Here is a 26,001-nt window from a genome sequence, read left to right as displayed (position 1 = left end):
TATGCTGTTTATTTAACTTACATGCAGAGTACATCATGAGAAACGCTGGACTGGAAGAAACACAAGCTGGAATCAAGATTGCCGGGAGAAATATCAATAACCTCAGATATGCAGATGATACCACCCTTATGGCAGAAAGTGAAGAGGAACTAAAAAGCCTCTTGATGAAAGTGAAAGTGGAGAGTGAAAAAGTTGGCTTAAAGCTCAACATTCAGAAAACTAAGATCATGGCATCTGGTCCCATCACTTCATGGGAAATAGATGGGGAAACAGTGGAAACAGTGTCAGACTTTATTTTGGGGGGCTCCAAAATCACTACAGATGGTGACTACAGCCATGAAATTAAAAGACGCTTACTCCTTGGAAGGAAAGTTATGACCAACCTAGATAGCATATTCAAAAGCAGAGACATTACTTTGCCAACAAAGGTCCGTCTAGTCAAGGCTATGGTTTTTCCTGTGGTCATGTATGGATGTGAGAGTTGGACTGTGAAGAAGGCTGAGCGCCAAAGAATTGATGCTTTTGAACTGTGGTGTCGGAGAAGACTCTTGAGAGTCCCTTGGACTGCAAGGAGATCCAGCTAGTCCATTCTGAAGGAGATGAGCCCTGGGATTTCTTTGGAAGGAATGATGCTAAAGCTGAAACTCCAGTACTTTGGCCACCTCATGTGAAGAGTTGACTCATTGGAAAAGACTGATGCTGGGAGGGATTGGGGGCAGGAGGAGAAGGGGATGACAGAGAATGAGATGGCTGGATGGCATCACTGACTCGATGGACGTGAGTCTGAGTGGACTCTGGGAGTTGGTGATGGATAGGGAGGCCTGGCATGCTGCAATTCATGGGGTCGCAAATAGTTGGACACGACTGGGCGACTGATCTGATCTGATCTGATGCAATATTTTATTCACAGCATTGGACTTTCACCACTTTCACAGGCATATCAACACCTGAGTGTTGTTTCCGCTTTGGCCCAACCTCTTCATCTTTCTGGAGCTTTTCTCTGCTCTTTCCTGGTAGCATTTTGGACACTTACCCTGGGGATTTATCTTCCAGTGTCATATCTTTTTGCCTTCTCATATTGTTCATGGGCTTTTCAAGGCATGAATACTGGAGTGGTTTGCCATTACCTTTTCCAGTGGACTATCTTTTGTTAGAACTCTCCACCATGATCCATCTGTCTTGAGTGACCCAAACCTGTGTCTCCTGCATTGCTGGCAATTATTTTCTGAGTCACCAGGGAACCCCCTCAAATTCCACATTTTTAGATATTTATTGCAGCAGCATGCCTCTGTGTTCCAAAGGAACTTGGTGGCTTTAAACAACAGAAATTTATTTCTGCACAGTTCTGGAGGCTGGAAGTCCAAAATCGAGGTGTCAGCAGGGCCATGCCATGCCTGAAGACTCTAGGAAAGAATCCTTTGTCTCTTCTAACCTCTGGTGGCTCCACATGTTCTTTGATTTTTGTGGCAGCATAATTCTAGTCTTTCCCTCCATCTTCATACAGCCTTCTCTTTCTGTTTGTTCTTTTCCGTCTAAGGATGATTGTCATTGGATTTAGGGCCCACCCTAAACGAAGGTGATTTCGTTTCAAGATCTTTATATTAATTATATCTGCAAAGAAGTTTATTTCAAAAAGGTCACATTCTGAGATTCTGGGTACACAGATCTTTTGGGGGCCACAGTTTAACCTACAGCAGGATCTTTTACTTCCTGAGTCCTTTTTAAAGATGATTATTTTATATTTAAACAATTAGTTGAAAAATTTCTTATGTCTTCAGTTCAGTCACTCAGTCGTGTCTGACTCTTTGCGACCCCATGGACTGCAGCATTTCAGGCTTCCCTGTCCCATCACCAACTCCATGAGCTTGCTCAAACTCATGTCCATTGAGTTGGTGATGCCATCCAGCCATCTCATGCTCCATTGTTCCCTTTGCCTCCTGCCTTCTATCTTTCCCAGCATCAGGGTCTTTTCCAGTGAGTCAGTTGTTCACATCAGGTGGGTAAAAGGAGCTTCAGCTTCAGCATCATTCCTTCCAATGAATATTTAGGACTGATTTTCTTTAGGATTGAATGGTTTGATCTCCTTGCTGTCCAAGGGACTCTGAAGAGTCTTCTCTGACACCACAGTTCAAAAGCATCAATTCTTAGGTGCTCAGCTTTCTTTATGGTCCAACTCTCAAATCCATACATGACTACTGGAAAACCATTGCTTTGACTAGATGGACCTTTTTTGGCAAAGTAATGTCTCTGCTTTTTCATATGCTGTCTAGGTTTGTCATAGCTTTTCTTCCAAGGAGCAAATATCTTTAAATTTCATGGCTATAGTCAACCATCTGCAGTGATTTTGGAGCCCTCAAAAATAAAATCTCTCACTGTTTTCATTGTTTCTGCATCTATTTGCCATGAAGTAATGGGACCGGATGCCATAATCTTAGTTTTCTGAATGTTGAGTTTTAAGCCAATTTTTTCACTCTCCTCTTTCACTTTCATCAAGAGGCTCCTCAGTTCCTCTTTGCTTTCTGCCATCTGCATATCTGAGGTTATTGATATTTCTCCTGGCAATCTGGATTCCAGTTTGTGCTTCATCCATCTGGGCATTTCTCATGGTGTACTCTGCCTATAAGTTAAACAAGCAGGGTGACAGTTTCCCAATTTGGAACCAGACTATTGTTACATGTCTGGTTCTGTTGCTTCTTGAAATATATATAATGTCCAGTTTATGACTTTAATCATTTAAAATGTATAAGTCCGTGGCATTTGATACATTAACAGTGTTGTGCAACTGTTACCACTATTTCATCCCAAACAGAAACTCTGTATATTCATTAAGGTATAAGTCTCCATTGCCCTTTTCTCCAGCCTTTGGTGTGTTTGCTGCTTATTTTAGGTATTTCATATAAGTGAAATCTTAAGTATTTGACTTTTGGTGTCTGGCTTATTTCACATAGCATAATGTTGTAGGATATGTCAAAACTTCGTTTTTTAAAATGGCTGAATTATGTATATAGCACATTTTGTTTTATCTGTTCCTCTGTTGATACTTTGGTTGTTTCTGCCTTTTGGCTGTTGTGAAAAATGCTGGTGTAAACGTTGCCATACAAGTATTTGAGTTCCTTCCTTCATTTTTTGGTTGGGTACCTAGAAATGAATTTGCTGGGTCACATAGAAATTTTATGCCTGTCGTTTTGAGGAGTCACCAAACTTTTCAACAGAGGCTGCACTGATTTCCATTCTCACTAGCAGTTCATGACTGTTCTGTTTTCTCTGTTTTCATCCTCACCAATACTTGTTCTTTTCTTTTGGTAATAGCGGTCCTGGTGGGTGTGAAGTGTATCTCTTTGTGGTTTTTACCCCCAGTTTTATTGAGATCTAATTGACATACCAGATTGTAGAAGTTTAAGGTATACAGCATAAGGATTTGACTCACATACATCATGAAATGATTATCATAGTAAGTTTAGTGAACATCCATCATCTCATACAAATACAGACTTAGAAAAAAAGTTTTTTCTTGTAATGAGAATTCTTAGGACTTACTAACAACTTCCATATGTAATATACAGCAGTGTTAATTTTATTTATCATGATGTATATTCATTGTGGTTTTGATGTTTTTCCAAGTATAATTTACAGTATTCAGTTGTACAGTAGGGTGATTAAATTATACAAACATATATATATATATGTATACATTCTTTTTCATATTCTTTTCTAATACAGGTTATTACAAGATGTTGAATATAGTTCCCTGTGCCGTTCAGCAGGTACTTGTTGTTTATCCATTTTTATATACAGTACTGTGTTAATCCCAGATTCCTAATTTATTCCTCATTGTGTGTGTGTTTGTTGTTGTTGTTGTTGTTTTGGCTGCTCTGCATGGCTTGTGGGATTTTAGTTCCCCAGCCAGGGACTGGGATTGAACCTGGCCCTCAGCAGTGAAAGCATCGAGTGTTGAACACTGGACCCCTAGGGAAGTCCCTGTTTTGATTACTGTAGTTTGTAAGAAGTTTGAAACTGGAAGGTACAAGTCCTCCAACTTTGCTTTTTTTTCTAGATTGTTTTGTCTTGGGGTTTTTTAAAATTCATAAGTTTAGGATTTTTGTTGATTTCTGCAGTAGTGCCATTGGGAATTTTTATAGGCATTGGATTCAATCTGTGAATCTCCTGAGTAGTATGTTTCATCCCAGCACTATTAAATGTTGTGAATCAGTGAACATGGGATGTCTTCCAGTTTATTTAGGTCTTCTTTAATTTCTTTCAGCAATGTTTTGTACACGTCCCTCAATGTGTAAGTTTTATACCTCCTTTGCTACAATATCAGTCAGAGTAATAGACCACATTGATAGAATGAAGGGAAAAAGCATGATAATCTTTGTTGATGTAGGGGAAATAAAGCATTTGAAAAGATCCAACATCCTTTTACAAACTAGGAATAGAAGGAAACTTTCTCAATATGATAAAGTCTATATATGAAAAATCATAGCTAACATCATTTTTGATGATGAAAGACTGAAAAAATTTCCCGTCAGAGTAGAAATAAGACAGAGATGCCCTTTTTTGGCATTTCTGTTCAATGTGGTATATGAAGTTTTAGCCAAAGCATTTAGGCAAGAAAGAAAGAAAAGATCCTAATTGCAAAGAAAGAAGTAAAACTATATTTACAGAGGATATGACCTTGTATGTAGAAGCCTGTAAAAATCCTCCTCCTCCCCAAAAATCAAGCCCTCTGAGAAGTTAAAGTTCAGGATACAAAAAATAAATAACTTAGTTTTATTTCTATATACTATCAATGAACAACCCCAAAAGGAAATTAAAAAAATGATTGTTTATATTATAATCAAAAAGAATAAAATACTTGTATTTATCCTTTTGACTTAATTCCAGTAGTCCTCGAGTCTCCCCTTTTGGCCAAAAAGATGTTCCTAGGCTCATTGGCTCATCTTGTATATTACCACTTCAGACTTGGAATTAACTCCAAGTGGGAAATGGTAGTTTATAGACCATAGACTGAACTCAGGCAAGTCTTTTGACTTTGGAGTTTTTTTGAGATGGTATCAGCTGAATATTTCGCATTTACTCCTCAGTCACACCTATGCTTTTCCTTCTGTTTCACCACTTAAATTCTCTTTAAAATCACTGAAATGACCTGATAATCACCAAGTCTAATGGATGCTTTTTCAGAACTTTCCTTTTTTGATCTTTGTTAAACATCTGACCCTATTACCCATTCTTTCCTTGAAACTTCTCCCTTAGGTATAAGATGGCATTCTCGTGGTTCTTCTCTTGAATTGATTCTTTTCAGTCACCTCTGACTTTGCTTGCCCAGTAGGTCTGGTTCCCCCAGCTGCATTTTTGTTGGGTAATTCCTTCTACAGTGATTTTAGCCATTACCCATTAAATACATTATGTGATTTCCTTCCTTTGCTTCTCTGTTGTCTCTAAAATTCAAAATCAGTGTTTCCAAATGTGAGCTTTGACTCACATTTTGATGTCTTGTGAGTATTGCTAACTCAGTATACCTAAAATGGAATTCTCTATATCCTTGACAGGTACTTAATCTTCCAAATAGTGCCCTATTCCTTCTGAACCTGTTTTTCTTCCTGTATTATCACCCAACTTAGAGACTTCTGAGTCATCTTGCTTATTCCTTTCCCCTTATCAATCCAGTTTAAATTGGTAAATCTTGTTGAGATTATCTGAAATTATTTTTAAAACTTCAGTGCTACTGCCAACACCCTAGTTCTAGTACTTAAAATGCTTTGTCTTTTTACTTTCTATGCCTTTACAATTCTTGTTTTCCCTTTCTGTAATCTACTGTTTCCTATTCCCCATTCATTTTATACACTGGAGACTGAAGTATCTTCAGAAATGAAAATCTGTTCATCTATAAGGTAACATGTTGACCCCCTCACTATTCTAATTCCCTTAGATACTCTTTGAATTCTCTCCCTGTGGCAAGAGGCAGGTTGCTTCACAGCTCTTACTCTCATCCTGGAAGTTTTCTTTTCCTTCATGGGAGAGTTTCTTTCTGGTTGTCTTTGCTGCTATTATGTTACCTTGGTGGGGGTTCTGCTTGGGCTCTACAACCCAAATATGGAGACAAAATCTTAGCTTAATTCCACCCAATACAGCTGAGACCAGGCTATGATTTTTTACACAGGACTATTAAAAAAGTTTGCTTTTAACTTTTAATAGAGAATGAGATGGCTGGATGGCATCACTGAGGCAATTAACATTTACTTGGGCTAACATCGGGAGGTGGTGAAGGACAGGGAGGCCTGGTGTGCTGTAGGTCATGGGGTCTCACCGAGTTGGACACAACTGGGTGACTGAACAACAACAGTTAAAAGTTTAGCATAGTAGGAGGGAATTCGAAAACAAATATAGCTGGCTTTTACATAGGCTGATCTAGGAGAAATGGGTAACATTTACCTACTAAGCCTTCAGCTTATTGTCTAGTGAATAGAGGATGTCTTCTCTTTGCAACCTGGAAGCAGTTTGAGATCTGAGGGAAAGAACTTATTTCCAGGATGAGAGTAAGAGCTGTGAAGCAACCTGCCTCTTGCCACAGGGAGAGAATTCAAAGAGTATCTAAGGGAATTAGAATGGTGAGGGGGTCAACATGTTACCTTATAGATGAACTTATTCCTCTCTCCTTTCTTCTGAGGATCTAGCATCCTGACCTGTAATTTCTTGTTTTTTGGCTGACTAACATTGGGACTAGTTCACTTCAGGAGATTCAGTCTCCTTTCTGCAGAGATGTAGTGTTATGTTAGTCTTTGGCTACAGTAGAGCAAACAGACCAACATTTGTGTAAGACAGATTGGCTTATTCAACATATATATAAGATGTGTCACACAGCCATGGAGTTTCAGAGTTGGACACGACTGAGCCACTGAACTGAACACATGGTTCTAGGTGCTGGAGAAATAGTAAGGAACAAGAAAGACAAGGTTCATGCTGGTGGTGGGGGTGCAAGACAGAAAATAAGAAATAGATAAAATAATTTCAGGTAGTGAAGAAAATAAGAGAGCATAAGATAATATGATAGTGAGTAATTGGGGTGGAAACAAACAATATTAGATATTTCTCTAAGAAGCTAGCTTGTGGTTTTTAAATAAGATCTCTTAAAAAGGTTCCTTTAGTTCCTGTGTATAGGGTGATCTTCAGGGAGCATGATGGGAAAGAGGATGAATTAGGAGGCTCTCGGTGTAATTTTTGTGTAAAGGTAACCATTGTTTGAGGAAGGTAGAGATGGTGAGAATTGGTTGTAATACATTTTGGAGATGGAGTCAGTACAACTTGTGGATTGATTGAATAGGGAAATAAGACTGCAGACCTCTGGGTTTTCACCTGGATGAGCTAGATACTTCGTGGCACCATAAACTGAGATGGGAAAATGGAAAAGAATACACATAGTAATGAGGATAAGGGAAGGGAAGTGAAGTGAAAGTCGCTCAGTTGTATGACTCTTTGCGACCCCATGGACTGTATAGCCTGTCATGCTCCTCTGTCCGTGGAATTCTCCAGGCCAGAACACTGGAGTGGGTAGCCGTTTCCTTCTGCTGGGATCTTCCCAACCCAGGGATCGAACCCAGGTCTCCCACATTGCAGGTGGATTCTTTGCTGTCTGAACCAGCAGGGAAGCCCTGGAGGTTTTACCAAGATAGGAAGAAACTGTTATTTCCTTACATTAGATTACTGGTCTAAATTGCTTGTGATAAGAATATAACAGCTTCACTGTAAAGTATACATCAGAGTCTCAACTTTGATATTGTTGAGGTTTTGAACCAGGTAATGTGTATGGGGTAGAGCGAGTTGCCCTGTGTATTTTGGATGTTTAGCAGTATACCTGTTCTTTACCAACTGCATGCCAGTAGCACTGACTCCCCATTGTGAGAACTGAAAATACCTCCAGGCATGGCCAGATGTCTCCTGAGGGGCATGATTGCCCCTCGTTGAGTACCACGGCTCTAGATATAGCCTAAAGACCTATCAAATGGCTCCAACTACTTTTCATTCCGTCCTCTTATATAAATTCTGTCAATACAGCTATGTTGATTGACATGCTACTTTTCTTGCTTTTGTGCCTTTTAAAAAAATCGTGTTTTATTCAGCCATAATTGTTTCCTGATTTTTTAACCTAAATTTTTATCCTGAGCACTGCTTCTGTTACTAAAATATGCTTGTAAACATAACTTTAATGGCTTTAAAATGATAATATTTTAAAGTTGTAATACTTTATAACTTTAAAATATTTTAAATTGTAATAATCTGTGGTATAGATAGACCATAATGTGGGAATATCCTCCAATTCTTAGATTGTTTAAAATCTTTTCCTGTTAAAAGTGAGGCTAAACTGGCTGGATGAAGCACAAGCCAGAATCAAGATTGCTGAGAGAAATATCAACAACCTCAGATATGCAGATAACACCACCCTCATGGCAGAAAGCAAAGAAGAACTAAAGAGCCTCTTGATGAAAGTACAAGAGGAGAGTGAAAAAGTTGGCTTAAAACTCAACATTCAGAAAACTAAGATCATGGCCTCTGGTCCCATCACTTCATGGCAAATAGATGGGGAAACAGTGGAAACAGTGAGAGACTACTTTTGGGGGCTCCAAAATCACTGCAGATAGTGACTGCAGCCATGAAATTAAAAGACGCTTGCTCCTTGGAAGAAAAGCTATGACCAACCTAGACAGCTTATTAAAAACCAGAGACATTATTTTGCCAGCAAAGGTCCCTCTAGTCAAGGCTATGGTTTTTCCATTAGTCATGTATGGATGTGAGAATTGGACTATAAAGAAAGCTGAGCGCTGAAGAATTGATGCTTTTGAACTGTGGTATTGGAGAAGATTCTTGAGAGTCCCTTGGACTATGAGGAGATCCAACCAGTTCATCCTAAAGGCAATCAGTGCTGAATATTCATTGGAAGGAGTGATGCTCAAGCTGAAACTCCAATACTTTGGCCACCTGATGCAAAGAACTGACTCATTGGAAAAGACCCTGATGTTGAGAAAGATTGAATGCAGGTGGAGAAGGGGACGACAGAGGATGAGATGGTTGGATGGCATCACTGACGCAATGGACATGAGTTTGAGCAAGCTCCGGGAGTTGGTGATGGACAGGAAGGCCTGGCGTGCTGCAGTCCATGGTGTCACAAAGAGTCAGACATGACTGAGCGACTGAACTGAAACTGGCTAAACTGGTTGGGGGATGTTGGGACCACTGAGTGATAGCCAAGGGTTTGAGGTTTCCTCCTGGAATAAGAAAAATATTCTAAAATCGATTGTGGTCATGGTTATGTAACTCTGAGTATACTAACACTCATTGGGTTGTGTACTTTAGATGTGTGATGTGAATTATATGGCATCTCACTGAAGTTGTTATAGAAAAAGGTTTAAAGCAAACAGCCTTCTGTGTAACTTTTTACAAGTTTTTTTTTTTAACTTTTATTTGTGGTTGTGATGGGTCTTTGTTGTTGGTCACAGGTTTTCTCTAGTTGCAGCAGGTGGGGTCTGCTCTTCATTGTGGTGCACTGCTTTCTCATTGAGGTGGCTTCTCTTTTTTCGGAGAACAGGCTCTCAGCACACGGGCTTCAGTAGTTGGGGCACAGAGGCTTAGTTGCTCTGTGGCATGTGGAATCTTTATAGACCAGAGATCGAGCCTGTGTTCCCTGCATCGGCAGGCAGGCTCTTATCCACTGTACCACCAGGGAAGTCTGATTGTGTGTAACTTCTGTCTGTAACTCTAGAAGTGAAACTACTGATTCAAGGCATGTGAAAAATATATTTACGGTTTACTGAGGTATTCTATATGGAGTAACATTTATCCCTTTTACTGTACAGTACATTCTGTAACTTATTGAACTACCAACAGAGTCAGGATCCAGAACAGTTCCATCAGCCCCCAAACCCTCATGTCCCTTACAGCCAGCCTTTCCCCTACCTCTGCCCTGATCCGTTTTCTCTTCCGCAATTCTGCATTTTCAGAAAACCATATAAATAACATCATACAGTATGCAGCCTTATGAATTTTGTTTTTTTCACTTAGCATGATGCATTTGAAATTTATCCATATTGTTGCATGTGTCAGCAGTTCCTTTTTATTGGTGACTAACATTCCTTTTTGTGGATGTACCAAAATCTTATCAACTTGCCAGTTGAAAAACAATTGTATTGTTTCTAGTTTTTGGTGATTATGAGTAAAGTCATAATAAATATTTGCCTGTAAGTGTTTTTTATTTGGCTGCCCTGGTCTTTGTTGTGGTGTGCTGACTTCTCTAGTCGTGCGTGCAGGCTTCTCTTTGTGTAGTGTGGGCTTCTTGTGTTGTGGAGCTCAGGCTCTAGAGTGCGTGGAGTTAATTGCACCATGGCATGTGAGATCTTAGTTCTTCAACCATGTCCCCTGAATTGGAAGATGGATTCTTAACCACTGGACCACCAGGAAGGTCCCTGCCTATAGATTTTTTTCTTTTCCTAAGCACTATATTATTGCAGGGATATACTATAACACTTTGCTCTTTCAAAAAAAGTTTAAAGCAAAGTATACAAATGGGGAAAAACCCTTCATTTTCAAGAAGGAATTAATGAGGAAAAAGCTTATTACGTTGGGTGTAATTTCTTTATACTTGTTCATAATGAACAATGAATTTGAGGCAGTTTATGAAAAGATATATAGGGAGAAAAGATTAAAAGAAATCAGAACCATAATAGGAAAATATAGATAATTCTAATGTGATTGATGAGAGAATACGGTTAGGTATGTATGTGCCATTATTAACTGGAGCAAACATTACTGAATCTGCTAAAAAAAACCAGTATCTTCTAGCACTTATTCTAAAAGTAATTTCAGACGTGAATCTTCAGTAGGAGACTCTGAGTAAAGGAACAATAACATCTCCTTTTCAACAGGAAACATCAGTCTGAACTTCTTGCTTATAGGTTTTTGTATACACATACATTTTCATTTCCTTTGGGTAAATAATTAGGTGTGGGATTGCTGGGTCATATATGTTTTCTTATGTTGCATTTTAAGAGTTATTTTTGTATTTTGGATATAAATCTTTTACTTGATATGTGTTTTGGAAGTATTTTTTCCTAGTCTGTGGCTCAACTTCATATTCTTAAGTATTTTTCAAAGAGTAGAAATTGAGATTGAAGTGGGTGAATACACACACAGACACAAATTTAATTTTGTGGGAATAAGCACGTAGATCATGTCAAAGGACCCAATAGAAAACATCATGATGTATTTCTTTTTTTTTGTTTCAAAAAAAGCAACTTGTTATTGAATTATAGTTGATTTACAGTGGTGTGTTAGTTTCAGGTGTGTGGCAGATTGACTCAGTCATACATGTATTTATCTATTTTTTTCATATTTCTTTTCCATTATAGTTAATTACAAGATACTGAACATAGTTTCATGTGTCATACAATAAGTCTTTGTTGTTTATTTAGTATAGAGAAGTGTGTCTCTGTTAATCCTACATTCCTAATTTATCATTCCTCCCTTTTCCTCTTTGGTAACCATAAACTTGTTTTCTATGTCTGTGAGTCTGTTTCTGCTTTGTAAATAAGTTCATCTGTATCATTTTTTCAGATTCCACATGTAAGTTTCTAGATCATTCATATTGCTGTAAATGACATTATTTCATTCTGTTTTATGGCTGAGTAATACTCCTTTATATATTTTCATATATATACACACACACACACAGGCACGCGTGCACACATACCACATCTGGTTTCTGCATTCATCTGTCAGTGGACATTTAGGTTAATTCCCTGTGTTTATGTCAAAGAGTGTTCTGCCTCTGTCTTCCTCTAGAAGTTTATAGTATCCCGTCTTATATGTAGGTCTTGAATCCATTTTGAGTTTATTTTGTGTATAGTGTATATCTGATTTCACTCTTTTACGTGTAGCTGTCCAGTTTTCCCAGCATTACTTGTTGAAGAGGCTGTCTTTTCTCCACAGTACATCCTTGCCTCCTCTGTCATAGATTTGTCAGACATAAGCATATGAGTATATTTCTGGGCCTTCTGTCCTCTTCCATTGATCTAGTGTCTGGTTTGGTAATTTGAGTTTGATTACTGTAGCTTTGTAATATAGCCTGAAGTTAGGGAGTCTGATTCCTTCAGCTTTATTCTTCGTTCTCAAGATTGTTATGGCTATTCAGGATCTTTTGTGTTTCCATACAAAATTTAAAATTATTTGTTCTAGTTCTGTGAAAAATGCCATGGTAGTTTGATAGGGATTGCATTGAATCTGTAGATTGCCTTGGGTAGTATGGTTATTTTTAACAGTATTGATTTTTCCCATCCAAGAACACAATATATCTTTCCATTTGTGTTGACTTCAATGTCTCTCATCAGTGTCTTACAGTTTTTGGAGTACAAGCTTTTTGCCTCCTGAGGTAGATTTATTCCTAGGTATTTTATTGTTTTTGGTGCAGTGGTAAGCAGGATTGTTTCTTTAATTTCTGTTTTTGATAATTTGTTGTTAGTGTGTAGAAATGTAAAAGGCTTCTGTATGTTAATTTTGTATTTGGTAACTTTACCAAATTCACTGATGAGTTCTAGTAGTTTTCTGGTGGCATCTCTAGGATTTTCTGTCTATACTATCATGTTATCTGCAGACATTGACAGTTGTAGTTCTTCCTTCCCATTCGGATTCCTTTGTTTTTCTTTTCTGAGGCTGTGGCTAGGACTTTCCAAACTGTTGAATAACAGTGGTGAAAGTGTCCTTCCTTGTCTTGTTTCTGGTCTTCGAAGGAATGCTTTGAACTTTGCATTGTTGAGTGTGATGTTAGCCATGGGTTTGTCATATGTGACCTTTATTATGTTGAGATATGTTCCCTCTGTGCCTGCTTTCTAGAGAGTTATTTTCAATGGATAGTGAGTTCTGTCAGAAGCATTTTCTGCATCTATTGAGATGATTCTGTGGTTTTTATTCTTTAGTTTGTTAATATGATGTATCATATTGATCTTTGGATATTGAAAAATCCTTGCTTTCCTGGGATAAATCGCACTTTATCATGATGTATGATCCTTTTAATGTATTGTTGGGTTTGGTTTGCTAGTATTTTGTTGAGGATTTTTGTATCTGTTGTTCATCAGTGATAAGTTCAGTTCAGTTGCTCAGTTCTCTCTGACTCTTTGCGACCTCATGGACCGAAGGATGCCAGGTTTCCCTGGCCATCACCAACTCCCAGAGCTTGCTCAAACTCATGTCCATTGAGTCGGTAATGCTATCCAACCATCTCATCCTCTGTTGTCCCCTTCTCCTGCCTTCAGTCTTTCCCAGCATCAGGATGTTTTCTAATGAGTCAGTTCTTCGCATCAGGTGGCCAAAGTATTGGAGTTTCAGGCAGCATCATTCCTTCCAATGAATATCAGGGCTGATTTTATTTTAGGATTGACTGGTTTGATCTCCTTGCAGTCCAAAGGACTCTGAAGAGTCTTCTCCAACACCATAGTTCAAAAGCATCAATTCTTTGGTGCTCAGCTTTCTTTAGAGTCCACTCTCACATCCATACATGACTATTGGAAAAAACATGACTTTGACTATATGGACCTTTGTTGGCAAAGTAATGTCTCTGCTTTTTAATATGCTGTCTATGTTGGTCATAGCTTTTCCTCCAAGGAGCAAGTGTCTTTTAATTTCATGGCTGTGGGCACCATCTACAGTGATTCTGGAGCCCAAAGAAATAAAGTCTGTCACTGTTTCCATTGTTTCTCCATCTGTTGCCATGAAGTAATGGGACTGGATGCTGTGAGCTTCGTGTTTTGAATATCGAGTTTTAAGCCAGCTTTTTCCCTCTCCCCTTTGACTTTCATCAGGAGGCCCTTTAGTTCTTCTTCGCTTTCTGCCATGAGGGTGGTGTCATCTGCATATCTGAGGTTATTGATATTTCTCCCAGCAATCTTGATTCGAGCTTGTGCTTCATCTAGCCTGGCATTTCTCATGATGTACTCTGTATATAAATTAAATAAGCAGGGTAACAGCATACAGCGTTGACGTACTCCTTTCCCAATTTGGACCAGTCTGTTGTTCCATGTCTGGTTTTAACTGTTGCTTCTTGACCTGCGTGCAGATTTCTCAGGAGGCAGGTAAGGTGGTCTGGTATTCCCATCTCTTGAAGAGCTTTCACAGTTTGTTGTGATCCACACGGTCAAAGGCTTTGGCATAGTCAATAAAGCAGAAGTAGATGTTTTTCTGGAATTCTCTTGCTTTTTCTGTGATCCAGTGGATGTTGGCAATTTGATCTCTGGTTCCTTTGCCTTTTCTAAATCCAGCTTGAACATCTGGAAGTTCTCAGTTGAACCCTAGCTTGGAGATTATCATCAGTGATACTGGCCTGTAATATTTTTTGTGTGTGATATCTTTGCCTGCTGTTGGCAGAGGTGTTCCTTTCTCTGCAATAAAAAGCAGTAGAGAAGATAAATGAAATTAAAAGCTAGTTCTTCGAAATGATAGACAAAATTGACTAACGGTTACCCAGACTCATCAAGAAAAAATGGAGAGAGCTCAAATCAGTAAAATCAGATGAAAAAGGTGAAGTTGCAACTGACTCCACAGAAATACAAAGGGTCATAAGAGACTACTGTGAACAGCTGCTGCTGCTGCTGCTAAGTCACTTCAGTCGTGTCCAACTCTGTTCGACCCCATAGACAGCAGCCCACCAGGCTCTCCCGTCCCTGGGATTCTCCAGGCAAGAACACCGGAGTGGGTTGCCATTTGCTTTTCCAATGCACAAAGTGAAAAGTGAAAGTGAAAGTGAAGTTGTGCCCGACTGTCAGCAACCCCATGGACTGCAGCCCATCAGGCTCCTCCGTCCATGGGATTTTCCAGGCAAGAGTACTGGAGTGGGTTGCCATTGCCTTCTCCAACTGTGAACAGCAGCATGCCAATAAAGTGGACAACCTAGAAAAAGTGGACAAATTCTTAGATACAATCTCCTAAGACTGAAACAGTAAGAAATAGAAAATATGAACAAACCAGTTATCAGTACTGAAACTGAATCAGTAATTTAAAACAAACAAGTCCAGGATCAGATGGCTTCACTGGTGAATTCTACTAAACATTTAGAGAAGAGTTAAGATCTGTTTGTCTCAAAGTCTTTTAAAAAATTTCAGAGGAAGGAACATTTCTGAAGTCATTTTATGAGGCCACCATCACCCTTATACTCAAAGCAGACACATTTATCACAAAAAAACAAAATTCCAGACTAATATCACTGATGAGCATAGATGCAAAATAGTCTTCAACAAAATACTAGCAAACTGAATCCAGCAATATATTTGAGAGATCATACACACTGATCAAGTGGGATTTATCTCATGAATATAAGTTATTTTTCAATATCCAGAAATCAATCAATGTAATATACCACATTAACAAATTGAAGAATAAAAACCATGGTGTATTTTTCAGAATCCCCTGAAGGAATTCACCACCCGTCCCCCCTTTACAATACACAAATACCCATCCAGTTTCTGTCTATCCCAGACCTTTTGAAGTAGAATATGGGGGAGAAAGTGGAAGATTGCAGAATAGGAACCATTGACAGTAGAATTTGGCCCTGGTCCTTAGCAGTAACAACAGTTTGTGTTTCCTTATGTATAAAATGGAAATAAAGACACTCTAACTCTCTTAGTAGGTTTCAGTAGGTTAGTGCACATGGAATACATTAGGTGGTGATTTCTAAAAGCAAAGGGAAAGAGTAAGAGCCAAAGATCTTGTCATGGAAGGCTTTCAGATCATTGCCAGAAACTGGTAGTGAACATTACTCTTTTCTTCCTTTCCATTTCTGTGTGGTGCTTGAATTATTTAAGAAGCAAATGTTTGTTTCAGTTTTTCTCTGGTTCAGTCCATTTATTCTCCTGAAATTGACTATGTTGTTTTCAGAAGTTCTTGAATTCTAATATAGCATAGTAAATTTTTTGCTTTTTTATATGCTCTTCATATGAGTTTTGATGAATTTATATCAAAGTTGAAATGGTCCACTAAAGATAGTTTAAAAAAATATGCATGTTTACTGACGTTCAGTTATTTTTCATGCTTGATGTCTTAACATATGTATTGGAGAAGTAAATACTTTTTTTACTGTAATTTTTATATATGAAAAATAATTTCACTTTAATTTAAAGAGTATTCAACCATGATAAAAAGGAAAAAAGGGTCCTCTGCCTGTTACCAAAAGAAGATGTGCTTTGTTTTGTTGCCATTTGTTGGATGAAAGGAGTAAAGAAAGGCCCCCAAATAGTTATTTTTCAGTTCAGTTCATTTCAGTCGCTCAGTCGTGTCTGACTGTTTGTGACACCATGGACTGCAGCACACCAGGCTTCGCTGTCCATCACCAACTCCCGGAGCTTATTCAAGATCATGTCCATCGAGTCGGTGATGCCCTCCAACCATCTCATCCTCTGTCGTCCCCTTTTCCTCCTGCCTTCAATCTTTCCCAGCATCAGGGTCTTTCCATTGAATCACTTCTTTACATCAGGTGGCCATAGTATTGGAGTTTCAGCTTCTGCATCAGCCCTTCCAATGAATATTCAGGACTGGTTTCCTTCATGATGAATGGTTGGCTCTCCTTGTAGAGAGTCAAGGGATTCTCAAGAATCTTCTCCAACACCACAGTTCAAAAATATCAATTCTTTGGTGCTCAGTTTTCTTTATTTTTTTTTTCTTTTTTTTTAAAATTTTATTTTATTTTTAAACTTTACAATATTGTATTAGTTTTGCCAAATATCGAAATGAATCCACCACAGGTATACCCGCGTTCCCCATCCTGAACCCTCCTCCCTCCCCTCCCCTCCCTCTGGGTCATCCCAGTGCACTCAGTTTTCTTTATAATCCAACTATCACATCTGTACATGACCACTGGAAAAACCATAGCTTTGCCTAGGTAAACCTTTGTTGGCAAGTAATGTCTCTGTTTTTTAATATGCTGCTGAGGTTGTTCATAGCTTTTCTTCCAAGGAGCAAGCATCTTTTAATTTCATGGCTGCAGTCACCATCTGCCATGATTTTGGAGCCCAAAAAGATAAAGTCTGACACTGTTTCCACTGTTTCCCCATCTATTTCCCATGAAGTGATGGGACCAGATGCCATGATCTTCATTTTCTGAATGTTGAGCTTGAAGCCAACTTTTTCACTCTCCACTTTCACTTGCATCAAGAGGCTTTTTAGTTCTTATTGGCTTTGTGCCATAAGGGTGATGTCATCTACATATCTGAGGTTACTGATATTTCTCCCGCAGTCTTGATTCCAGCTTGGGCTTCTCCCAGCCCAGCGTTTCTCATGATGTACTCTGCATATAAGTTAAATAAGCAGGGTGACAGTATACAACCTTGACGTACTCCTTTCCCGATCTGCAACCAGTCTGTTCCATGTCGGGTTCTAACTATTGCTTCTTGACCTGCATACAGATTTCTCAGGAGGCAGTAGGGTGGTCGGTATTCCCATCTGTTTAAGAATTTCCCACAGATTGTTGTGACCCAAACAGTCAAAGGCTTTGGTGTAGTCAATGAAGTAGATGTTTTTCTGGAACCCTCTTGCTTTTTTGATGATCCAAAGGATGTTGGCAATTTGATCTCTGGTTCCTCTGCCTTTCTAAATCCAGCTTGAACATCTGGAAGTTCATAGTTCATGTACTGTTGAAGCCTGGCTTGGAGAATTTTGAGCATTACTTTGCTAGTGTGTGAAATGAGTGCAATTGTATGGTAGTTTGAGCATTCTTTGGCATTGCCTTTCTTTGGGATGGGAATGAAAAGAAACCTTTTCCAGTCCTGTGGCCACTGATGAGTTTTCCAAATTTGCTGGCATATTGAGTGCAGCACTTTCACAGCATCATCTTCTATGATTTGAAATTGCTTAAATGGAATTCCTTCACCTCCGCTAGTTTTATTTGTAGTGATGTTTCCTAAGGCCCACTTGACTTTGCATTCCAGGATGCCTGGTTCTAGGTGAGTAATCACGCCATCCTGGTTATCTGGGTCATGAAGATATTTTTTTGTATAGTTCTTCTGTGTTTTCTTGCCACCTTGTCTTAATATCTTCTGCTTCTGTTAGGTCCATACCATTTCTGTCCTTTATTGTGCCCATCTTTGCATGAAATGTTCCCTTGGTATCTAATTTTCTTGAAGAGATCTCTAGTCTTTCCCATTTTATTGTTTTCCTCTATTTCTTTGCATTGATCACTGAGGAAGGGTTTCTTATCTCTCCTTGCTGTTGTTTGGAACTCTGCATTCAAATGCATAATATCTTTCCTTTTCTCCTTTGCCTTTTGTGTCTTGTCTTTTCTTAGCTATTTGTAAGGCCTCCTCAGACAACCATTTTGTCTTTTTGCATTCTTTTCTCTTGGGGATGTTCTTGATCACTGCCTCCTGTACAAATGGTTTGTTAAAAGAAAAAGTGGCTTGTTTAGTGTGAGGAATACAACTTTTAAGAGATTTCTACTTGATTACTACTTTGCTTAACCTTTGTTATGAAAATTTTCAAACATAAATGTGAGTAGATAAACTAATGCTCATGTATTCATCATTCATCTTTTTAAAGATTCATCAACTTTTTGCCTCATTTTTCATCTATTCTTCCCACATTTCTTTCCCTACAATATACATGTGTGTATATGTGTGTGTGTGTGTGTGTGTGTAAAAAGTATTTATTTGGCTACACCAGGTCTTAGTTGCAGCACACAGGATCTTTGATCTTCATTGTGGGCATGTGGAATCTAATTACCCAACCAGGGATCAAACCTGGGCCTCCTGCATTCAGAGCGCAGAGTCTTAGCCACTGGACCACCAGGGAAGCCCCTCCCTGTCATATTTTAAAGCAAATCCTGGACATACGTTTTTTTACCTATTAATACATAAAATATGTATCTCTGAAAGATGAGTCTCTTTTTTACAAAAAATAAGCCATAAATACCATTATCGCACTTAACAAAATCATTAGTAATTTTTCAGTTTCACTTAATACCCTGTTCAACTGTTGAAACTGTTTCAGAAAGTTAGTAGCTAAAATAAGATTTGTGTGTTGCTAAAACAGAGTCTGTGGGTTGTTGTGTCTTTTCAGCCTCTTTTCATCAGTAAATCTTCCCCCATTAAAAAAAAAGCCATTTGTTTTTAGAAGATACTGTTTGATTTGTTGTACAGCATTTCCTACATTCTGTGTTTTGCTGGTTATATCCTGGTGTCATTGAACACATTCCTCCATCCCTTATGTTCCCTGTAAGCTGTTAGAAGTATGATTAGATTCATGCTTAATTTTTTTTTTTTTTTGCAAAGACTTCTTCATAGGTGGTCCTGTGTTCTTTCTATGACACTGGCAATGGTAGCACATCACTATTCGTGATGTTCATCCTAGGTCAGGTGATATCAGCCTAATCCATATATTAAAAAGTTCTCCTTCAGTTTTGATCTAATGCTTTTATCATTCATTGATTAGTTCTTGATTCACTATTTAATTAGTAGTTATAAAATGATAGTTTCCTGATTCTTTTATTTCTGCAGTATCTGTTAACTGTAATAGTTCCTTGTCAGTTAACTCTCTCGTTTTCTTATTGCTTTGAAATATTGTCAATGCAGGAAAGACAAGATAAATGCTTAATTCTTTTTTTGTCATTTAAAAAATAAGTTGATACCCTCACAGGCTCTACAGATGACAAGTAAAGGTTGTTTTTTGGGTGGGTGGGGGAATGAGGGAGCTATCCTGGTAAGTCATCAAAAATGGATTTATGTATTGTTTATTGTACTGTATTATACTTCATGGCAAATAGATGGGGGAACAATGGAAACAGTGACGGACTTTATTTCTTTGGGCTCCAGAATCACTGAAGATGGTAACTGCAGCCATGAAATTAATAGATACCTGCTCCTTGAAAGAAAAACTATGACAAACCTAGACAGCATTATTAAAAAGCAGAGACATTACTTTGCCAACAAAGGTCCATATAGTTAAAGCTGTAAAGCTATGGTTTTTCCAGTATTCATGTATGGATGTGAGAGTTGGACCATAAAGAAGGCTGAGCTTCAAAGAATTGATGCTTTTGAACTGTGGTGTTGGAGAAGACTCTCGAGAGTCCCTTGGACAGGAAGGAGATCAAACTAGTCAATCCTGAAAGAAATTAGCCCTGAATATTCATTGGAAGGAATGATGCTGAAGCTGAAACTCTAATACTTTGACCACCTGATGTGAAGAACTGACTCATTAGAAAAGACACTGATGCTGGGAAAGATTGAAGGCAGGAGGAGAAGGGGACGACAGAGGTTGAGATGGTTGGATGGCATCACTGACTTGACAGATGTGAGTTTGGGCAAGCTCCGGGAGTTGGTGATGGACAGGGAAGCCTGGCGTGCTGCAGTCTATGGGGTTGCAAAGAGTTGGACATGATTGGGCGACTGAAATGAACTGAGAACTGACATACGTCAGTTGTACCATCTGTGGTCAGTAAAATCCTCAGTTAGCCCTTGAGTCATTCTGTCATGACTTCAGTAGTCTTTGGTAATTTACTTGCTTTTTGATGCAAGATGAAGCACCTTGATGCTGGGAATGATTGAAGGCAAAAGGAGAGAACAGCAGAGAATGAAGAGGATGAGATGGTTAGATAGCATTACCGACTCAATGGACATGAACTTGAGCTAAGTCTGGGAGATGGTGAAGAACAGGGAAGCTTGGCATGCTACAGTCCATGGCAAGGAGTCAGACATGACTTTGTAGCTGAATGATGAAGCAGCTTCATGTGTGTATTCCCTATTCTGGATCTGAAATCAACCATTTCTGCCAGGAGTCCTGATCCCTCTTAGTGGGAAATAGTATTTAGGGAACATAACACTTGATAATCTTTTTTTTTTTTTTTGACTGTACTTGGAAGATGTTAGTTCCCTGACCACAGGTTGAACCCATGCCCTTGGCAGTGAAAGTGTGGAGTCCTAACCACTGGGCTCCCAGGGAATTCCCAGGACTTTTTAAAGTTATATCATCTTAGTTTCTAGATTTAGGAAAGTTCTTTGGAGTTTCTACCGAGTGTGGGAATCTGTGTCCTAAGCATTTTGCACATTCATGGTTGGACTCCTTTGGAGCCCATTTAAAAAAGTTAGGTGATCAGATTCTTTTGTTCAATATGAGCTCTACTTGATGTTGCTCATAAGAAATCTAAAATGAAATGAAACTAAAAAAATTAAAAATAAAACAGTGTATATAAAGCATATGCAGCAAAATCAGAATTTTAATATTAAAAGAAAACTATGTAAAAAAAATGATTATCTGCCACAAATTTCTGACTTTATTCATAACAGATATAATTCACTTTGAGAATGTAATTGCCATGAATTTTTATGTATCAAAAAGCCTTGTAGTGAAGTATATAAAACAAAAATTTAAATGGTTTAGAGGTTTATAGTTTAATTGAACCTGGTACAGAATGAGGAGACATTGCCTTTTTACATTCTCATGGAACATTTACAGAAATTAATCATAATTTATACTTTGAAGAAGATTGCAAATTTTAAAACCTTAAAATTTAGAGATTACATTCTTTGACCATAGTGCATTAAAACTGAGATGAGTAGAGTATCAATTAAAACAATCCAACAGTTTTGAAATTTTAAAACTTTTAAGCAACTCTTGGGTTAAATAAGTTATAACTAGCTTCAGTTGTTTATAGAGTATAATAATGGTGTTATATGTTAATTATACCTTAGTAACAAAAAGAATATAGCAATGAGAACATGCCATATCACAACTTGGGATATGAGCAGAGCTATACTGTAAAGAAAATATTTAAGGCAGTTCCTTGGCAGTCCAGTGGTTAGGAGTTTGTGCTCTCACTGCCAAGGGCCCACGTTCAGTCCCTGATTGGGGAACTAGGATCCTATAAGCCAGAAGATGGGGCCAAAAAAAAAAAAAAAAAAGGGAGTGGGCAGTCCTAACTACTGGACTGCCAGGCAAGTCCCTGTAACCACTGTGCTTTGATGACTCTTGGAAAAAATAGAGTAATATATCATGTTCCTGGATGGGAAAACTCAATGTTACTAAAATGGGACACAGTATGCTATAGTGGAAGGGGCATTGCAGTTTTAAACAGGGGCATCTAAGCAAAAATCTGAAGGAAATGAGAAACCCATACAAATCTCTGAGAGGAAGAACATGATAGGAGAGGGCAAACAAACAAGGGCAGTAGCTCTGAAGCAGCAGAGTACTGCGCGTGTTTTATGAGCATCGAACAGGCAGTTGGAGGTGAAAGAGCAAGGTGGTGAACAGTCAGAGAAGAGATCAGGGAGATAACTGTCTAGATCATGTAGGGTCTTTTAAGGCCAGATAATTCTTTGCTGTGGTGGCTGTTGTATACATTGATGTTTTGCAGCATCCTTGACCTGTACCCACTAGATGTCACTTGAACTCCCTAGTTGTGATAACCAAAAATGCCTCCAGACACTGCCAACTTTTCTAGATTTGGGAAGTGAAATTGCCCCTGATTGAAAACCACTCCTTATTAAGTGGCTGTGGATCCATCTTGGGGGAGGCTTGGAGGAAGATTTATGGTTGTGTTCGGGGCTTCCCAGGTGGCTCAGTGGTAAAGAATCCACCTGCCAAGCAGGACACATGGATTTGATCCCTGGGTTGGGAAGATCCCGTGGAGAAGGAAATGGCAACCCACTCGAGTATTCTTGCTGGGGAAATCCCATGGACAGAGGAGCCTGCTGGGGCTTTAGTCAATGGGGTTGCAAAGAGTTGGATATGAGTTAGCCACTAAACCACCACCACCACCACCACTTGTGGTAATGGTGCAGAGTCCTTCCTCAAGAGAACCAAATCTCCCCACAATTAAGAGGCAGTGGGGGACTTCCCTAGTGGTCCAGTGGTTAAGAATCTGTCTTGCAATGCAAGGGATACCAGTTCAACCCCTGGTCTGGGAAGATCCCAGCTGCGTTGGAGCAGTTAAGCCTGTGTGCCACAACTACTGAGCTTGTGCTTTAGAGTCTGTGAGCCACAGCTTCTGAGCCCATGTGCTACAGCTACTGGAGCTCCATGCCCTAGAGCCCGTACTCCACAAGAGAGAGTGTGCGTGCAGTTGTGTCCAACTCTTTGAGACCCTGTGGACTGTAGCCCGCCAGGCTCCTCTGTCCATGGAATTTTTCCCGGCAAGAATACTGGAGGGATTTGCCATTTCCTAATCCAGAGGATATTCCCAACCCAGGAATTGAACCTGCATCTCTTGTGTCTCTACATTGGCAGGCGGATTCTTTAGCACTGTGCCATCTGGGAAGCCACAATAAGAGAAGCTGCCGCATTGAGAAGGCACAGTGAAGAGTAGCTCCCGCTCTTCACAACTAGAAAAAGCTTGCCTGCAGCAACAGAGCCCCACTATAGCCGAAAATCAATCAGTCAGTCAGTCAATAAATCTTAATAAAAAAGAGCCAGTGAGTCAGTTAATTAACTTGGTCTGGAAACTGGTCACATGTCCTTAACTTCCACTCTGATGCCTTAAGTGAGTTTCTGGCAACCAGATTTAGACATTTTTCTGGTAGATTACGCTGCCCATGTATTTCATTGCTAGAATCATTGTGAACAGTTAGCCACTGCCAGGCTCCTGCAGGCCAGGTACTCTGATTACTGGTGCCTCTCTGCTGCCCTTATCTTGGGGTTGAGTGCTGCCACTTGGCCTTTGCTGCCTGGGGCCCCATCTCAGGGGGCTGGCTTCCATATCTGACTTCCAAAAGAGAGCCGCCACACAGCTTCTCAGGGTATGTGCTTCTCTCACTAGTGTAGCGTCCTCTGGGCCTTCTCAGAGAATGTAGTTGGGTAATAGGTGTGTAGGTTGCAGAGGATAAATGAACCATGTTCCTGTCTCCCTGAGCCTTTGGATTTCCTCTCCTACATAATGCCAGTGGAACTTTGCTATCTCAGTCTCTTTAAACTTTATTACATCTTCATTGTTAGTGTAGTTTTGATTTGCATTTCCCTAATGATTATCAGCTATTGTTGAGTATAAGTTTAAACCAACAACTAAGCCAGTAGAGCCACCTCCAGCTGCACAGCTAGCACATTACATTCTGAATCTGTAGTTATCTCACTCATTTTAATGAATTATATAATCTCCTTGGTCTAATACCCTCAGCATCTGTTTTCACACGCAGTCCCAGGTTTTTGCCTTTATATGTTAGCAAGGTTTTGGCATTTTGGACATGTAATTTCTTCCCTGTTGGGTCATAGTGTGTATTTGTCTTACTGCAACCAATTCGTGGGTCTAGTGATAACAGGGTTGGTTGTGGTTGATCTTGAAGAGAGTTAACATCTTCTCGCAAGTCATTTGTGTCACATAAGGATGTCACAGATATTCAAGAAAAGGAAGGCTGTTCTTACATACAGGATGGTAAGTTATTTCTCCTGGAGATTTGAAGTTGTCTTTTTCATTCTGGTTCAATCACACGTTCCCATTCCAGGTTTAAGGATCCATTCTTTTCCTAGTCATTGCCCTTACTTTCATATTAGAAATGGTTTGACTGTGAATTTATGTGATAATTGTAGTTCAGCTGTTTGCACAGTTAGATTTTGCATTTCATTTTTAGTAATACCAAGCTAGGAAAGTGGAAGTGAAAGTCACTCAGTTGTGTCTGACTCTTTGGGACCCCGTGGACCATACAGTCCATGGAATTCTCCAGGCCAGAGTTCTGGGGTGGGTAGCCTTTCCCTTCTCCAGCGGATCTTCCCAACCCAGATATCACACCCATGTCTCTCACATTGCAGGTGGATTCTTTACCAGCTGAGCCATCAGGGAAACCCTTCAACCTATGGTTATAAGAATTAAGACTTTTTTTTTTAATACCATCATGAAAGTGCTCTGTTTCTCAGACTGTGATTTGATTTGAGAGTTAATGGACCTGAACTTGTTATTCTTTAACTGCTGAAGAGCACTTGGAGAATCCATCTCATAAATCTGTTACATGAGATGGATATAACTCATCATTACTGCCTTAACAGTTAAGTGTAACAACTCTAATGGCACTGTGTGCCAGGGATTACTAGCCTCCTATTTCCTCTTTGAGCCCAATGCTTAAACCCAGAGACACAATCAAGCCAATCTCCAAATCTCATCCTTGTGGGTCTGTCTACTGTCAACACTGCCATTACCTACCCTGTATTAGTCAGAGATCAGAAACTGAAAAGTAAATTGAATAAGAAAAGTTTAGTGTAAAGAATTATCAACCAGTAGCAGAGAATTACGGAGAAGGTGATGGCACCCCACTACAGTACTCTTGCTTGGAAAATCCCATGAACGGAGGAGCCTGGTGGGCTGCAGTCCATGGGGTCGCGAAGAGTCGGACATGACTGAGTGACTTCACTTTCACTTTTCACTTTCACGCATTGGAGAAAGAAATGGCAACCCACTCCAGTGTTCTTGCCTGGAGAGTCCCAGGGACGGGGGAGACTGGTGGGCTGCTGTCTATGGGGTCGCCCAGAGTCGGACACGATTGAAGCAACTTGGCAGCAGCAGCAGCAGCAGAGAACTAACTCTTAAGGGCAAAAGAGAATATTAAAGTTTACAGACTAGCAGGTAAAAGGAGTAGCCACTAGCTGTAGGACTGAGGCAAAGTAGCAGTGATGGAAAGATGTGAAGATGCCTGTCTCCCACCTTCAGGGCTGAGATTCAGATTTTGGAGAGGGTGGAATGCCAGTAGATGGTGAAGAAGTTTTAGGTGCTGCAGATTTTTGCTGGCAGGGAGGAAACCTTTCTCGGGTGCTGACAAAAGTCACTAGAAAACCCCTTGCTGAGAAGAAGCCACCTGGAGTATCGGCATAATTCTCTGGGAAACCTGCTCATTGGAGTACTGCTGAAACTTGCTCGGTATGCTACCCTCTAGGGAGCTGACCAAATCTGATAGGAAACTGCCTGCGGGTGTGTGTGTGTGTCTGAGTAGGAAACCACCAGTGGAGTTGTGTGTGTGTTGCTGAGACTGGTGGGGAGTTGGCACCTGGGAGAGGGCCATCGACTGT

At 39.6% G+C, this 26,001-nt stretch overlaps 1 protein-coding gene across 8 annotated transcripts in view; it reads left to right on the top strand.

Annotated features, from left to right (window-relative positions):
- The window catches only part of ZMYM4 (zinc finger MYM-type containing 4), a 164,687-nt gene that overhangs the window by 9,172 nt on the left and 129,514 nt on the right, over positions 1 to 26,001 (top strand). The window contains exon 2 of one of the 8 annotated variants that reach the window (XM_024990230.2): positions 3,721 to 3,764. The exons of the other annotated variants lie outside the window; for them this stretch is intronic. Coding sequence (XP_024845998.1) covers positions 3,732 to 3,764 — 33 coding nt within the window. The 5' untranslated portion in view covers positions 3,721 to 3,731. The remainder of the gene's footprint in view (positions 1 to 3,720; positions 3,765 to 26,001) is intronic. 8 annotated transcript variants of the gene reach the window in all.

This window comes from Bos taurus, chromosome 3 (genome assembly GCF_002263795.3).
Source record: "Bos taurus isolate L1 Dominette 01449 registration number 42190680 breed Hereford chromosome 3, ARS-UCD2.0, whole genome shotgun sequence".
Lineage (NCBI taxonomy): Eukaryota > Metazoa > Chordata > Mammalia > Artiodactyla > Bovidae > Bos > Bos taurus.
This window is presented reverse-complemented; position numbering and strand designations above follow the sequence as displayed.